The 18,353-nt window shown below is 43.8% G+C and overlaps 1 protein-coding gene across 2 annotated transcripts in view; it reads right to left on the bottom strand.

The window, feature by feature from the left end:
• LOC310782512 (protein phosphatase 3 catalytic subunit alpha-like) overlaps positions 1-18,353 on the bottom strand; it is a gene marked incomplete at both ends in the record, with an annotated part of 60,744 nt that overhangs the window by 12,136 nt on the left and 30,255 nt on the right. For both annotated transcript variants that reach the window (XM_083643187.1, XM_083643188.1), the window contains 2 exons: positions 15,177-15,316; positions 15,422-15,567. In XM_083643187.1, the coding sequence (XP_083499313.1) occupies positions 15,177-15,316; positions 15,422-15,567 (286 nt within the window). The remainder of the gene's footprint in view (positions 1-15,176; positions 15,317-15,421; positions 15,568-18,353) is intronic.

Here is an 18,353-nt window from a genome sequence, read left to right as displayed (position 1 = left end):
TGGGCAACCGGTCCCAGCTCACTAATAATATTTATTGTCTTACTAAATAGCAAAACAAAACAAAACAAAACAAAACAAAACAAAACAAAACAAAACAAAACAAAACAAAACAAAAGAAAGATGTATAATTCATACAGTATGCGTTCATGTGTAATCATGGCCCTGCTGAGGATGCATGTATGTGATGAAGCTATCCAACAACTAGCTGCTGCAATACAATTAAGCAACCCAGCCTAGGGTCCTGCCGACCACTTTCAACTAGGGATGTTCATTTTGAAAGTTTTCCAAAATCGATAATCGGTGAAAATTAACGATCAATTATCGATTATCGATCATATTAATACTTAGAAAATTTTCAATATTTTCAATTTTTTTTTTTTTTTTTTTTACAAAATGAATGCCTATGGCAGAAAATACGTAAGACAACGTGTTCTCCTCAATGAACTCTTTATTTCAATGTGTCTCCTCTCCAACACTGCTGTCCCATGCCGCATGCCGGTGTGAATTTCCCATGTTTAAAACAGTTTTGTTGGCACAAAGGCCCGTGCCCAGCCAGAAAACTAGAGACTATATGAAGCTCCACCTCACGTTAGTCGGCTGTGCAATGGAGTGGGGCGAGGAGGAACGAATTCCACCCAAACCTAGTCCAATTTTTTTTTTTTTTAATAATTAAAAAATCGATCCAAATGCCACAGGATCGATTCCAATCCTTAACGATCAATTATCGATTTTCGATAATTGATGAACATCCCTACTTTCAACCCAACATGAAATGGTTGATGTCCACTTTTAAGCCTCTTTATTAGCTGTGTTCCTCTTCACCTCTTCTGTCCTGTACCCTCAAGTACCTATTGCTGTGACCAGATGGCGCTGGTTTTCATTGACACTTTTACCATTCCCCATCTTTGCTGTTTATAAATCTTTATAAGCTTGCTTTAATACATCTATCATCGTGCTTGAGCCTACAAAAAATCCAACACGTCATGTCTCGATAACTACACATTGCAGGCTTTATTGCTCAATTATTATTATTATTTTGCTCAGATTTGTTTTTCTGTCACACTGATTTTGTAACTCACATCTGATATCAGTTTCAATGGATCTCTATGCTGAAGTGATGTATGTGCAAATGAACAACAGCAAAATACGTCATGTCTGGGCAGTCTATCATGAAAGACAGAAGTTTCACTCTCTCTGGCTGCTTGAGTCCGCCATCTTTTATGATGACAAAGATTTGTTCCATGGAGAGTGACATAAAAACCACATGAATTCTGATGTGACCGTTCAGACTACGGCTGCATGGCCATGGATAGATATGTATCAGATTTAGGATTTGGACAATCCGAATGAAACTTTCAGATTCCATGTACCGGTATTTTTATCTGTTCACTAAAACATTACATCTGTGTCACACAGCGGTGGGCATAGCCCACCATGTAGCAGCTCTCACCATGGCTGTTATGTAATTCCAAAAATGTCCTTCAGAGACTGTCATCCTAAGAATCTTCATCTACTTGATTAGCAAAACAATGTTCTTGAGCAAAGCACAGAATCCCTACAGGCTCATTGGTTGTACAGTAAGTTGGTGTGATAACAGCATCAGCTAAATGTCTGAAACATCAAATGTTAATCCGACACAGACTTGACATCACCGCCTACAACCAAGATATTACTGCTGCGAGCCCATCACCCGCACATGTTCACCTAAATTAATTTCAATGGGACACTGCAGTTGATTATTTTGATTGTTTGCTTGGAAAGATGCTGTGCAGGCATTTTATAGACACACCGCTGTACTTCAGCAATAAGCATGCGATTCAGGACTCAGCCTCATCCCACTCAGCCTCGTTATATAGTCTCACTCTGCTGTTTGCCATCATTTATATTCAACATATTCACCAAGTCAGACCTCCACTTCCGCGCCCCACTGTGCAATCCAAGCTTCAGGATATGCACAGTGTGTCAGGATCGGTGTTATCCTTGCTGTTGGTGTTAGACATGTGGATCTATTCGCGGGTAGTTGATGGCCAAGACACTCTCGGTAACTGAAGTCTCGAAGAGTAGGGACGCTGTGGAACTTGATAGCTAGGTCTGCACTGTTCGAGGTTGGGAACGGTTGCAGAGATTGACGTGATATAAGTTTATGAACCACTACTGAGGGCCTGCAGGAACGGGCCTTTATAGATCCGAATATGACATCACCTGTGTTATGACATCACCAGCGAAAGGCATGAAAGACACTTATGAATCATGACATCATCAGTGATCGATGACATCATAGTAGGAATGATGACATCAAAGTAGGAATGATGACGTCATCCTAACAGTACCCTCCCCTCAGCGGACGCCACCTGGCGTCCAATAAGGCCATCAAGGATGGCATCTGGAGAACAGAAAATCTGCAGGTTCTGGTGGAGGGGCTCCTCAGCAGGAGGTCAGACGCAGGTGGCCAGACCCCCAAAGGGGGGACCAGACAGTGGAGGTGCTCTTCAGCAGGTGGTTAGATGCAGGTGGTTAGACCCCAAAGGGGGTGTAGGAGAGTGAGGTGCTCTTCAGCAGGTGGTTAGATGCAGGTGGTCAGACCCCAAAGGGGGTGTAGGACTGTGGAGGTGCTCCTCCCTAATACTGGATATCGAAGCCATAGATAGACCGATACGTAGACAGAACTTCTACCGGCTCCGGTGGATCCTCTGGAGTCGGCCATCCCCCGGGGCACGATCCAAACATGGGAGGCTGGAGACCATCAAAAGGGTCAAATGCCGCCGTCTCCGAAGGCAGAGCCACAGGGGGATCTGACTCAGCGAGGCCTGCCCTCCGGACCTGTAGTTTGGGCAGGACACCCACCGTCTCCTTCTTTGGACGCCTCTTCTTTGCTCCTGACCGAGGGCTGACGACACTACAGGGACCTCCCAGCATGAAGCTGGAACCTACGTGTGGGTCAAGGACAGGAATTGGCTGTTGCTGAGGTACGGGTTCAGACTCGGCGAGGGGAAGCTCCACAGGTTGTGCCTCAGGGCCAGCAGACTCGGAGGCCCCCTGCGGGGGGACGGAGCTGATCTGTAGGCAGTGATTGAACTTCTCAATGAGACGATCGACAGTCTTCTCCAACTCCTCAACCCTCTTGGAGACGCACCGCCACTCCTGGGTCACGTGAACGCTGCCCAACCGTACAGATTTCGGGGCTGGACACGTAGAGGCCTGATCCACTGAGAGTCCCACGGGCCGGCGAGCGGTGGGACCACTTACTGGATGCCGGGAGCAGGAGGAGAGGTAATGCCCGGCTCGACCACAGTACAGGCAGCTCCGGGTGTCCAAACGGCGCTGCCTCTCCCCTGGTGTGATGTGAACCCTGCCGGTCAGATCACGGTACAGATGGCTGCTGGGACTCAAATGTGGCTGCCCCTGCTCTGGGATGACGTGAACTCCCCCCCCAGAGTATAAGCTTAGGAGCTGGAGGCGGCCGAGAGGCAGGGCTAGAAGCAACGGCCGCCGTAGCTGGGGGGGTAGCAGGTCTGGAAACCTCCCAAACGACAGTGCCCTCGGAAGCTGGGGCAGGAGGGGCAGAAGGCTGCGGGGTGACGCCCTGGGGGCTTAGCCCGCTGAGATGATCTAACCGGCTCATCAAGAGGGCGTGCTGATCAGCGGTCTCGGAGGCCAGGGCCAGGTGGGCCTTGTTTGCTTCTTCCTGTCTGTCGAGTAGGTCCTGAAAATGGCCTGCGAGGAGCATTTGCTGCCGTTGTGTCTCCGTGAGTAGCACACCCATGCCGGAAACAAGGCCTGCGGTCTGTGTTTGTAGGGACTGCCACGATGACATCGCTGCCAGCAAGGTCTCCAAGGTGAGAAGACCCCTCGTTGATTTGCCTGGTGGGTCACCTGAAGCGGCCGGCGGGAAAATTGGCGTCTCAGGGTCTTCCTCCTTGATTGGGGGGAGAAATTTGCCCGCTAAATCCATTTCTGAGTGGTTCATACTGTCAGGATCGGTGTTATCCTTGCTGTTGGTGTTAGACATGTGGATCTATTCGCGGGTAGTTGATGGCCAAGACACTCTCGGTAACTGAAGTCTCGAAGAGTAGGGACGCTGTGGAACTTGATAGCTAGGTCTGCACTGTTCGAGGTTGGGAACAGTTGCAGAGATTGACGTGATATAAGTTTATGAACCACTACTGAGGGCCTGCAGGAACGGGCCTTTATAGATCCGAATATGACATCACCTGTGTTATGACATCACCAGCGAAAGGCATGAAAGACACTTATGAATCATGACATCATCAGTGATCGATGACATCATAGTAGGAATGACGACATCAAAGTAGGAATGATGACGTCATCCTAACACAGTGATAAGCAGCCTCTTCAAAGATACACAGAGTAACATATCAGCATGACCCGCATGTAGCCAAATGGATTATGTAAAGGTAGATTGCATTTTGGTTGCAAATGAAAAAATACTGGTTGGTTGCAATGCACATTCAAAATAGCTATTTTATTGTCTTTGATTGCTCGGTCATACTAAAATGTGTTTATTTCTAATAATCGTGAGTTGACTAACTTTATGGTGAGCAGACCTCTGCAGACCAATATCCTTTATGTTGGGCTCGGAGAACGTGACATTTTTCACTTTCCACCGCTAGGGACACTAGCACCGTCCCTTATGAAGGCGTGTCAAATGCCATTCTCAAACTTCTTCTCACCCACGAAGGAGCACATCAGCTCTCTGTCGCCAGCTAGCTTAACAGCAGTTTTAGCGACTGTGCCGAACGCTAGTTGTTATGTATATAACCCCGGTTTTATGAATAATATGAGTGAGATGACCCACCAGACAACTCTTCTTGCCAGAGTTGGCCAGAAGAAGTCTCATTGCGAATGGCGTTTGACACCCCGCCGCTCGCTTTATAAGGGATGGTGCTATAGTGCCCCTAGCGGCGGAAAGTGACAAATTGAATTTTCTCTCCGATCTCAACATAAAGGATATTGGTGTAGAATTAAATATAGTGCTTCTGTAGGGTCGTAGAGGTCTGCTCCCCATAAAGTGAGCCATCTCACTCATATTATTCATAAAAGTGGGATTATATACATAACCATAAGATTTCTATCCATTGCAGACCTATAGTAACATGCATCCTACCCAGCAACAATTCCCTCTTAGTCCACTTCCTTACAGTCACTGCCATCCACAGACGCATCAAACTTTCAGAAGTGCTTTAAATATTTAAGTGTTCAAAGGTTCAGGCTGGAAGAAAAACAAGGAAACTGCTGCTGTGCCCTGAGCACCTGGCAAAACTGTGCCATCCTCATACTGTATCTGGGCCACGTGGACAAAAATCCCCTCGGCAGTCAGAATATAAATTACAGGAATAGCTGTGTTACACACTAACATGAATAGAACACTTTGCACTATGGCCGACAGTGCAGCCTGAACAAACTGCAGATGCTGGTGTCAAGAAATGTTAAATAACACTTTCTATTAAAATCACATTACAGCGCATTACAGTTCGAAATACAGGCTTTTATCTTTTTCTTTAACGTCAGATTAATTAATTTGAGGAAAACTAACACAAGAGACAAGTGCAGTTTTCATAGCTGCAAAACTGTATTCTGTATCTCACAGTCACCTGTACAGCATAGGCGTAAGTGTGCTAAGAAAAAAATAAAAATAAATCAAATCCCAATTTATGTACTCATATTTTTTGTCCAGCTAAAAGATATATATTGATTAGTTGGACAGAAAGTGCTTTGTATCAGTGTAGCACACACATTGCTTGCCTGTGGTGCACATTTCTTCTCTTTGTGAGAAGAGGCACAATGGTGTGTCAGTAAGCCTGTGAGTGAGTGAGTGAGTGAGTGAGTGAGTGTGAGAGAGAGAGAGTGAGAGATCTTCTGACATGTGATGTGAGTATGAGAGAGAGAGGGGAGAGAGGCAGAGGAGGTGAGAGAGAGAGTGAGAGATCTTCTGACATGTGATGTGAGTATGAGAGAGAGAGGGGAGAGAGAGAGTGAGAGATCTTCTGACATGTGATGTGAGTATGAGAGAGAGAGGGGAGAGAGAGAGTGAGAGATCTTCTGACATGTGATGTGAGTATGAGAGAGAGAGGGGAGAGAGAGAGTGAGAGATCTTCTGACATGTGATGTGAGTATGAGAGAGAGAGGGGAGAGAGGCAGAGGAGGTGAGAGAGAGGGAGGGAGGGAGGGACAGGGACACAGAGAGAAGGAAGTCCTGTGCTGTGAGTGTGAAACAGAGAATGCAGTTTTTTCCCCTATTAAGGCCATCTGTCGGTCTAGTGATCCTCACATTCACATCCTCACAAACACTGGTGTGCATACAAGTAAAATGTCTCTGTTTATAACAATGTTTCTAATCAGAATCACAATCAGTTGGCAAGTACAATCAGTACAGACAAGGAATTTGAACTTGTCTAGTCAGTGCTGAGATATTACAACAGAGACAAGGTTCAAGGCAAAAGGCAACAAGGTCTCACTTATACAGGAGTGCTGACAAGATATGTGACTGAAGACGAAACATTAACACACCACTTATACATTCAAAGTCTCGAAGCATAATATACCATCATATAAATATGAGAACACTATACTCCGAACCTTTTACAGACAAAGCCTAATCAGGTTATGTACTGCAGGCAATCTTTTTTTCTCTGAGCAGCAAATAGCTTCCATAACGGTTTCATCATTGAGGGAAAGAGGATGCACGAAGCTCACACTTGTCATGTCATCTTTTCACAAAGGGAGTGATGATTCTTTGCATCCATTCAGTCATCGCCACTGATGACTCCTCTGTAATAACAGCCCGTCCACTTCAAACACTCTCCTTGGCTCTGCGACACAAGCAATTCCCTATATGGCTACTTGTGAAGAATATAATATATGAGATTGTTGTTATGCAACACGTGTTTAGCGAGCACTATAAGGCTGTCCAATGCCTCAGTGTGTGTGATAATGATGGGATATTGTCAGTAAGAGGCTGAAAGGAAAATAACTGACAACTGAAAACAACACTTTCCCGCAAACTGCAGTCTTCTTCTGGTTCTACTTCAGTGATTTTCGACAGTTCGACAGTCGACTTTGGACAGCTTGAGAGGAGGGGGCTCTCTGCGCTCTACAGCATGTGTAGGTAGAGACTAGAGAGAGGAGGGGGCTCTCTGTGCTCTACAGCATGTGTAGGTAGAGACTAGAGAGAGGAGGGGGCTCTCTGTGCTCTATGTGTAGGTAGAGACTAGAGAGAGGAGGGGGCTCTCTGCACTCTATGTGCAGGTAGAGACTAGAGAGAGGAGGGGGCTCTCTGCGCTCTACAGTATGTGTAGGTAGAGACTAGAGCGAGGAGGAGGCTCTCTGCGCTCTACAGTATGTGTAGGTAGAGACTAGAGAGAGGAGGGGGCTCTCTGTGCTCTACAGTATGTGCAGGTAGAGACTAGAGAGAGGAGGGGGCTCTCTGTGCTCTACAGTATGTGTAGGTAGAGACTAGAGAGAGGAGGGGGCTCTCTGTGCTCTACAGTATGTGCAGGTAGAGACTAGAGAGAGGAGGGGGCTCACTGCGCTCTACAGCATGTGTAGGTAGAGACTAGAGAGAGGAGGGGGCTCTCTGCGCTCTACAGTATGTGTAGGTAGAGACTAGAGAGAGGAGGGGGCTCTCTGCGCTCTACAGTATGTGTAGGTAGAGACTAGAGAGAGGAGGGGGCTCTCTGCGCTCTACAGTATGTGTAGGTAGAGACTAGAGAGAGGAGGGGGCTCTCTGTGCTCTACAGTATGTGCAGGTAGAGACTAGAGAGAGGAGGGGGCTCTCTGCGCTCTACAGCATGTGTAGGTAGAGACTAGAGAGAGGAGGGGGCTCTCTGTGCTCTACAGCATGTGTAGGTAGAGACTAGAGAGAGGAGGGGGCTCTCTGCGCTCTACAGTATGTGTAGGTAGAGACTAGAGAGAGGAGGGGGCTCTCTGTGCTCTACAGCATGTGTAGGTAGAGACTAGAGAGAGGAGGGGGCTCTCTGCGCTCTACAGTATGTGTAGGTAGAGACTAGAGAGAGGAGGGGGCTCTCTGTGCTCTAGAGTATGTGTAGGTAGAGACTAGAGAGAGGAGGGGGCTCTCTGTGCTCTACAGCATGTGTAGGTAGAGACTAGAGAGAGGAGGGGGCTCTCTGTGCTCTACAGCATGTGTAGGTAGAGACTAGAGAGAGGAGGGGGCTCTCTGCGCTCTACAGTATGTGTAGGTAGAGACTAGAGAGAGGAGGGGGCTCTCTGTGCTCTACAGCATGTGTAGGTAGAGACTAGAGAGAGGAGGGGGCTCTCTGTGCTCTATGTGTAGTAGGGATGCACGATATATCGGCAATCATATCGGTATCGGCCGATGTTGGTCATTTTTTAACATATCGGTCATATCGGTATCGGTCAGATGTTGCAATGTTAATATCGGTTATCATTATCAGCCAAATTCTTCACATTGATATGAAATAATGCAGTAAATCTATGATGTATGGGCTTTTCCAAAGGCTTTGCAAATAAAGAAATGCATAACTTTTTCAAATTCAGTGTTAACATGTGTTTTTCAGTATGTACAAAATGTGATGATCATAAAAATGTGGTTTTATACAGATCATATCGACATCGGTAAATATCGGTTATCGGCCATAACGGCAATGTTAATATCGGTTATCGGCATCGGCCAAAATTTTCATATCGGTGCATCCCTAATGTGTAGGTAGAGACTAGAGAGAGGAGGGGGCTCTCTGTGCTCTATGTGTAGGTAGAGACTAGAGAGCAATACTGACAGCGTGGTATAGTAAATGATTCCATTCCAGAAAGAATGAAGAGAGTCGAGAACACGGTGAGCCGTACCTGGTTGTTCGAATGACCAAAAAGCCACTGAAATGGCCGCTAATGGCTCATTTATACACTTTTCATACGTAAATAGATGTGTCCGTTCCAAACGGTGTAATTGTCACTGCCCACATACTTCCATGCGTCTTTCACGTTTATATCATGTTAAGCAATACATTCACCAGTGGGCAGTAGAGGGTCAAATGCATGAGTGTGTGTGTGGTTTTCCTGCGTTTCATGCGTATCCGTAAGCTTTCAGATGACGGACAGAAAACGCACAAAATGAACGCAGAGTACGGACAGAAGGCTCTGTCCGTCTCCGTCTTTAACGTAGAGTATAATTGGGCCTTAACAGATCCCAAAAGATGCAAGCTGGGGGTGCATTGCATTATGGTATATTGAGGCCACTGTCAGGGAAAGAAATTGGTATAGTTGCCTCTTCTCCAATGGATCTCTCCCTCTATGACTCCCTCTATGAACTTGCTCTTTCAAACTGTCACCAAAGCCCGATGTTTACTGTTGATGGTGATGATGAAAAATTGCATACAAACTCCATTTGCAGCTGCACTGGAAATACTGATAATAATGATCTAGATTTGGCCAGATATCCACACGAATAAGAACAATATGTTTGAAATAAATCTAATCTAACAATACACCATCAAACAATACAATGGACCCAGGGACACATGGTACTTTGCCAATAGCTGTATTTCAACAGTGTTGATATGTTTTAGAGTGTTTTAGATATAGATATAAAGCACCTCATGGATCCAGTAACTCACTGACTCAACAGTGTTGATATGTTTGAGAGTGTTTTAGATATAGATATAAAGCACCTCATATAAATAAAGTAACTCACTGACTCACGGTAACCTGTATGGGTCCCTAGTGGAGGCTGAGAACACTGTTTGGTCTGCAACACCACTAACTGTGTAGGGTGCTCTGACACTGAGACAGCTTCTGTGATAGCTTCTGAGCTTGTGTGTGTGTGTGCGTGTGTGTGTGTGTGTGTGTGTGTGTGTGTGTGTGTGTGTGTGTGTTTTAATATAGGAAACTGACAAACTATGTGACCTGCCTCAAGGCTGTATTGACTCACCATGATGCCAAACCAGTTTTCTGCCCATTTTTATCTTTCAATATTACCCCGGGGAGGACAATAAGAACTTTTGTGACTTTTCCAAAGTGTTTGTGTGTGTGTGTGTGTGTGTGTGTGTGTGTGTGTGTGTGTGTGTGTGTGTGTGTGTGTGTGTGTGTGTGTGTGTGTGTGTGTGTGTGTGTGTGTCAGTGTGTGTGTGTGTAGGTGTTTCTGTGTACAGTACGTGTGTCAAAGTATACTGATAGTGTGGAAAGTCATTATAATATATCTACCTGACAGGGCTTCATGTTTTTATGTTTACAAATGCATATTTTATTCTTATGATCTAGGACAAAGCAATACACATAACTGTGATGGCTGTAGCCGTTTATTTTGATTGTATTATTGTATTCCTGTCAAGTTTTATGTTGCAACTCAACCCTAGACTGGGTCGTAACCATTCGTAACATAACACATAACTAAGAGACAAAACAACTAAGACCTAAACCTGTCACAATATTAAGATGTGAAATATTTGGGTCCCTTCAAACTCACTTTTAAAGTATTGGGACCCTATCTTCCCAAACGCGCTAATTTAGCGTTTGCGCTCGTTTAATTGTAATTTGGAACGGAACATTGGCTGCCCCATGCCAAAGTAGGTGGTTCAGCGATAAAATGTGATGGCATTACCCTATCGTCAGCAGCGCTGACTGAGAATTACTTTGCGCTAAGAGCTTTGAAAAGGACCTCTTACGCGCAAATACCTCGCTGCGCTGGGTTGCGCACCATAATCTCCGTGCAGCGCAGCGCAGTGGAAAGTGGAATTCCTTTTGGATGTCATTACGCACAGCCTTGCCACGCCAAGACATCAAATTATGCTGCTAAAATTGGGTATTAGAAGATAATTCAGTGAGGCAATCAACTATAACTCACTGAGAAACTTTTATCACATCACAAAGAGGGAAATTAATTGAGAAAACTTGTTGGACAATGGAGATAGGCTATTTACCTTCATAAGCCGGAGGGTCGTTGGCACCACAGACGATCTGTCAATAAGCTCTCTCTGTCCTCGCACAAGTGAGTACACTCTATTACGCATGGAAAGAATTACAGCATATTGCATGCCTCGTGCAAACAGCCATTGCGAGATGGGAATCTGATTGGTTTTGATTGACGTAATGCCCAGCATTGCCTGGCCACGCCTGTGAAAAATTCTGGTAGTTAAGACCACCCAAATCCCGTTTGCGCAGGTATTTTGGGGCTCAGATGATTTTGGCACGGCTCTAATTTGCATTACTGTTTGACCAGCTGGTCACTCACATGTACTTCCACACTCAAACCACTTGAGTCACTTTATAAGAGAGCCTTGAAAGTATTTGACAAAAAACCTTGTTCATATCACTACTGTAACATTCTGGTTAAACACAACTTCCTAAGCTTCAACAACTTCATTACCTTTAAATATGCTTGCACCATCTACAAAGTTCTAAATGGCCTTGCTCCTCCCCCGCTAAATGAGTACATCAAGCGGAGACCTGTATCTGGATCCACATCCAGAACCACCAGAAGTGCACCAGTCAGAGGCGACTGTGTCATCCCATCCAGGCGCACCACCTTTGGCCAGACGGTTTTGTCTGTCAAGGGGGGCAAACTCTGGAACACAATTCCCTCCTCTATTAGGGAAGTTCCAACGCTGAGCATGTTTAAAGGTCAAATGAAGAGATGGCTGAAGTCCACTCAAACCTGTACACATAGTTAAGGGTAAAGATCAAGAATGGTTCTACTGTATTGGCTATGTGGGTAGTTTGCTGTACATTTCTTTCTTTTTATATTTGTTAAAACTTTTTTAAGAGTATAGTTACTCTGATTGTATACTTGTGTATTAGCTAGCTCTCTTTCGGGACCACTAATTGACAGTTGCGTGGGGCGGACTGCTATCTTCCCTGCCTTAAGGCAAACAGGTGCACAAGCACAAATAGGGGATAGCGGCTTTACCAAGATAGGGCTCATTATGTTTTATGTTTGATCCTCTCTCTGTTTTTATTTGACTCCAAGTTCATCCAGCTAAATCTTTGTCCAGAACAATTTACTGTGTAAGTCACAAAGACAACCTCTTATTAGTATAGTATAGTAACTCTACTAACTCTAAATTCTTTACCCACCCCCATACTGGTAGGAAATTCAATATACGTTATTTTATCAATTGCAATAGTACTCATGTCATTTACCTTCTAAAATGTCCTTGCGGACTGGCTTATGTAGGCCAGACCAAAAGACCACTTAAAATCAGAATATCTGAACATAAAACTGCTATACGCACCAAAAACCTTGATTATGCTATGGCCAGACATTATAACCAAGCCAACCATGGCTCCCCAGCAACCCTAAGATTATGGGGGATTGAAAGAATATCCATTTCCTCGAGGGGTGGGGATATTATTAAAAAAACGTCTATGTAGAGAAGCATTTTGGAGCCACACATTGGAGACCTTGGAGCCTTCAGGCCTTAATGAAGAGCTGAGCCTTTCCCCCTTTCTCTAGACCAGGGGCACTCAATTAAAATTCAAAGAGGTCCAGTTAGAGAAAATGTCCTCAAGCAAAGGTCCGGACCATTGTAACGTAGCTTACGCTATGATTTCAGTGCCATTGAACTCAATGATTGAAGTAGCCTAATGGTACAATGTCTGTATGTAGTCAACAACTGACTGTTAAATCTAAATAAACATCAATAATGCTTATTTACAGTTTTCATATTTAACTGGATTAATTATACATAACTAGCCTACTATAATAAATAAATGATCTTTTCTCATTTCAAGTAAAATAATGCATTTAAAAATAACATACAACAGAGTGCTTTGGAAAAATGTGCATCTTAAAATGAAGTGCTTTAATTTAAGAGAAATAAGTTTCCCCTTTTCTTCACTCCATTTCACATTTAACACTCTCAGCCAACAAACAACCTTTTCTCTTGAGAGAAGTGAGCTCCCTGTCTATCTATCTATCTGTCTGTCTGTCTGTCTGTCTGTCTGTCTGTCTGTCTGTCTGTCTGACGATCAACCTCGCATGCCGTTGCGTTGGGCAGTGAGTGTGCCCTGGTGTGTGTGTGTGTGTGTGTGTGTGTGTTTGCTCATGTGTGGCGCTTCCATAGACAGGTCAGGATCGCACCGCACTTCACACGAGACATACTGGTTTTGATCTGCTCGTAAGAACAATGAATGGACATGTAAGAGTGGTTTCTTTTGAGCACACCATGTGAAATTACTATCTCTCGCCTCGCGTCACCTCCCCTCCGTCCGTGTGCTCTCGCAGCACCACTCGAAGCAACAGAGAGAAACGATTCGCTTATTTGATTGGCCGAGTAGCATCACGTGTGATGATTTACAGCGCATTCATTGGTCTGTGAGCTTCCTGGCAGATAAACCGGTAGTACCGTAAATACTGTAAAAGCACGTGCCGGTTAAAATAGAAACGCTCCGTGAAAATGTAAGTTATCAATGATTTGTAGGTTATAGGGCTCGGTCCGGATAGGACGGCGTCTCGGTCCGGATGCGGACCGGAGTCCGGACTTTGAGGATCGCCGCTCTAGACGGTCTCTAATAAATATATTTGGCTGCTTATTATTATGGGCTTTTTCTTTTTCTTACTCTGAGTGCTTTGTACTTTGTTTATTTAGTCTAAACACATTGTACTTTTTAATGTTTAACACTAGGCCTTTTATTTTGGCCTTCTTATCCCTTGTACTTAAGTATGTATCTCTCTGTGTGGGGCTGTCCCATGTGAAACTGCTGCACCTCACAGCTCATTATTGGTGGAAGACAGTCATTGGCTGATTGAATGCACTGCTCCTGTTACTCACCTGTTGGTAGTTCTTTTTAAATGCCTCCCCAGCCTCTGTCTGTCATGACTCTGATGAAGACGCATATGGCGTCGAAACGCCTGTTACTTTGCACCTTAATAAAAGGCATTGAACCGTCCGAGCTGCTCCAGTTTCCTTCCTTTTACTACAACCTCTTATAAGCCACAAGGCAGTACAAACCAGATTGTCGCTTTTGCACAGACTACCTATATCTTCTTAAGATTTATGTAGAAACCTTAATTATAGTAGGAATTATAGGCTAGCAGTGTCTGATCTCTAGCTGCTACAGCCAAGACACAACCTATAGGTGTTAAGCCTATGGTTGCTTGCTTGCTTGCTCATTCATTCTTTCGTTCATTCTTTCATTCGTTCATTCATCCATTCTGTTGTAGAATGGAATTTGTATCAATAACATTCTTCTCCCGCATAACCAACACCTCTATTGCCGAGAGTGTGAAGGTGGGCAGCTTTGAGATAAAACCATTTGAGATCAAAATAATAATTGAAGCCAGGAGTCCAGGAAGTGACTTATAAAAATGTATTTCAGCCAGACATATATCTTTGCAAATAGAAGCAAAGATACTGCATCATGAGTGACAGGTGTACACGAATACAGTAAAGATTTAGATCATCATGATGTTTTGGCTAGGAGCAGAGGAGAGAGGAGCTGGAGCCGAGCAAGGTCAGAGAGGGGGAGAAAACTGCAGGAGTCAGCCACGTGTGACATGACCCTGTTAGGCAGAGGGTGATTGTGTCTCCAAATGTTCCTGTCTGTGTGTTATGCAGCATTGACCTACGTGTAGGGATGTCATGATACTAGAATTTCTACATCGATACCGATACCCTGGAAATTTTCTATGCTACGCGGGGGGGTGACAACACATCAAGAGGCATAAAAAATAAACAAAGACAGATGGACGGACAGATGCCTGCTTCTCCATAATCTAGGCCCAATAAAACTAATTCAAAACTTTGCACTGACACAGCAGATTACCCCTGCTCCAGTCATCAGCCTATCAGAACACTTTGAGCTTGTTGAAGCAACAGATACCCAGCAATGACAGGGAGGGAGAAATCAGTAGTATGTTAGATTTGTCATTAAGAGCAAAGCACTGCTGATAATGATACTGTTGCAAATGAGCATTGGATCCGTTTTAAATTTTTAGTATTGATTCTTATCGATACTATCAATACCTGTTGCAAATGAGTATTGTATCCGTTTAAAATTTTTAGTATTGATTTTTATCGATACAAGTGTTCCTTTAAAGCAACACTATGCTGTATCCTTTACTAAATTGGGATTTCGAGAGAGAAGAAAACATGTAGTTCTTTTGAAGTGAGTTTTGAGAGCAGGGATGAAATGGGACAGCTCAACTGTAGAAGTGAGTTTTGAGAGCAGGGATGGAGAAGGCTCACCTGTAGAAGTAGGAGCAGCCTCGCACTGTGTTGTGGCTGAAGTATTCCTGGGTTTTCTCATTGCCGAAGTCTTCCAGAGGATCAGCCCATAGCAGGTCGCACATGGGCCCAAAGGCTGGGGGCTCCTTGAACCGGTCCAACTGAACACAAAGAAGCAGAAATTTACTTTATGAAAACTCACACAAACTGCTCAAATGTACACAACCAACGCAAGACCTGGTAACACTGAGGCAGTAGGTTGTTACCTTCCTTATGTCATCTAAGGTGTGTATTTCGGGTGACAGACCACCATGGACACACAGGAACTGTTGGTTCATGAGAGCAGCCAGGGGAAGGCAGTCAAATGCATCCATACACGAATCATACACCTGTTCTGAGTACTTGATTTTACCTGTGGATGACAAAGAGAGACTTACTGTAAATCAGTTGTGCCAGTATAATTACTAATACAGTAATATGATGTTTTGGTGATCATTATCAGTTTTTTTTGGCCAAGTAAGTTTGCACATTCAAGAAATTTGACTTGGTGGCTTGATGGGTATGGGTCATTAGAGAAATAGGACTCTTATCTATACAGTATGCACAGTTCTCTGTTGGAACCTGACTGTTCTGTTGCACTGAATGGATGCTATGGATGTCAGTAATAGAAAAGATTATTGTGAAAATAAATATACAGGTCTAGAGGTGGTAACACTGCTTAACAAGTAAACATGAATGATGCATCATGTGGCACCTCTTTGGGCCAATCAGTAAGAATTAAACAACCATTGTGGCGCCCAATAAGGCCAATCAGTGTAATTTTGGAAACAATTATCAAACAAAACAAAAAACAGAGCAATGAGACGTGTTATTCTTCCAGGTTTTGTCGAATTCAAATAGGTAGCGTCTGAGATATTACATGAGTTACGGACAATTGAACTAACGTAGTTTCACATTTGAAAAGTTTAAACCAGAGCAATGGTTCTACATTTCTACTCGATTTGCAAAAAGCATTTGATACTGTTGATCACCGGATTTTACTTTATAAATTGAAGGCTCTTGGTTTTAATAATTCTGCCACAGAGTGGATCAGATCTTATCTATCGGCGCGATACCAGAAGGTCGACGTCAATGGGACTCTGTCAGGGGTAAGACTCAACATCTGTGTGGCTCCCCAAGGAAGTGTTTTGGGACCTCTTATGTTTTAGTTTATGTTAATGACATGAAGGTTGCTTGCTCTTGTCCCCTTTTTCTTTACGCGGATGACTCCGACCTTGTTGTTTCACATAAGGGATAAGGGCATGGTGGAGAGCTGTCTGAGTATTGGAGAGTGTAAGTAAATGTCTCACAGATAATAGGCTCTCTCTTCACTTAGGTAAGACAGAGTCGATTCTCTTTGGGACCAAGGTAAAATTGGGTAGATCACCTGGCTTTAATGCTAAGGTTGGAGACACAGTAGTATCAACAAAAGGCTGTGTTACTTATCTAGGCTGTGAGCTGGACCATTCTCTCACCGGGGAGAGAATGGGCTTAAAAGTCATAGCAAAAGTCAACCAAAAAATCAAATTCCTTGCCAGAAAGTCTAAAAAAACAAACAAAAGCCCTGAAATTGTTGTCCATAGCTTTAGTGCAACCCCACTATGACTACGCATGTACAGTGTGGTATACCAGTACCCCCAAGTACATCAAAACTAAATTACAGACAAGAGATGACAATTGAGATGCCATGACAATTGATGAGTTGTGTTGAATCTATCCTCTCGTACCATGTTGACCGCTCCCAATTCACAGAACTGAAATGGTTGTCTATTGAGAGCAGGGTCAGGCATTTGAAGTTGTGTCTCACACACAGAATAGTCCATCCCCCACTACTTAAAACAGTATTTTAAACTCGTCAGTGATACTCATGAGCATTCTACCAGAGCTAATGAAACAAATGTTGTCCCCTGTAGGTTTAGGACTGCTTCAGGAAAAAACACAGTTCTGTACTCAGCAGCTACAGAATGGAATCTGTTGTCACATGGGTATGTAATGTCTTCATTGTTTGTAATACTGTGCATGGTGTATGTATGCTGATGTTGCTGTTTTTATGTCTTAAATGGTGCGTGCTGTGCTGACCATTGATTGTTTGCTTGTTTATTTTACAAATGAGGAGACTGTGTATTTTGAACATCTGTCAAATAAAATCTATCTATCTATCTATCTATCTATCTATCTAATGTATCTATCTATCTATCTATCTATCTATCTATCTATCTATCTATCTATCTATCTATCTATCTATCTATCTATCTATGTGTCATGCATCATGTCAGATATTGTGCATGATGGATAGATATACGGATGGACGGACCGGGACCAAACCCTCCTCTGATTTCATTATGGGGGACAACCACCACCATTAGCCAATGACTATATAATATTATAATTATATAATACTGCATTAATTAGGTTTTAATCATTTTCATGTGGCAACACAAGAATCAGGCTAAAATGTCCTTCTATGTTATCTCAGTGGTTCTGGTGGTGCGCAAAACAGGGAATACTTTCATTGGGTATGAGGCTCTGTTACTGCTACATGTACGTATAGTGAGAGACCCAGAGAAATGAAGCCTTTTACCTTTGTGGCTGTGTGAGTGTGTGCATGTTTTATCATAACTCCCAATTATTCCCCATTATTCAAAGACAAACCCCTCCATTTTTGTCCTCTCATATTCACCTTATGTTCAGACGCGGGGGTGGGCCAAATTCTTCCGGGTCGTGTTAACACGTCCGGCGGTCACGGCGCGAAATATGAAAGAACGTCATGAAGAAGAGAGTTGTTTTTGTAGCGGACAGCGCAGTAGGTAAAATAAAGAACGTAGCCTACTACTTTGAGCTCGGTACACAGCAAGCAAGCGAGTATCCACTGTTAGCCAGGTCAGATAACGTTATCATCGACAATGACGAGCACTTTCTTGTAAAACATACCTGGACTCCAACAAAGAAAGCTTCAGATAGTTTTCTCTCCTCCAAGCCGCTCGAGCCACTTACGTCTATAAGACCCGCAGACATTAACGTAATTCCCTGGAATGCGAGACTTAACGAGCCAGTTACATGGCGTTGCATTCTTAGACATTGCCGTTTGCTTTTATTTGGTATGTTACATACAATTGGCTAAATTATTAGTTAATTCAGAGTTAGATGATATTGGAGCAG

Source organism: Poromitra crassiceps (assembly GCF_964638095.1).
Source record: "Poromitra crassiceps genome assembly, chromosome: 1".
In the NCBI taxonomy this organism is placed as follows: domain Eukaryota; kingdom Metazoa; phylum Chordata; class Actinopteri; order Beryciformes; family Melamphaidae; genus Poromitra; species Poromitra crassiceps.
The sequence above is the reverse complement of the archived record's forward strand: the minus strand, read 5'-3'. Positions and strand labels throughout refer to the sequence as shown.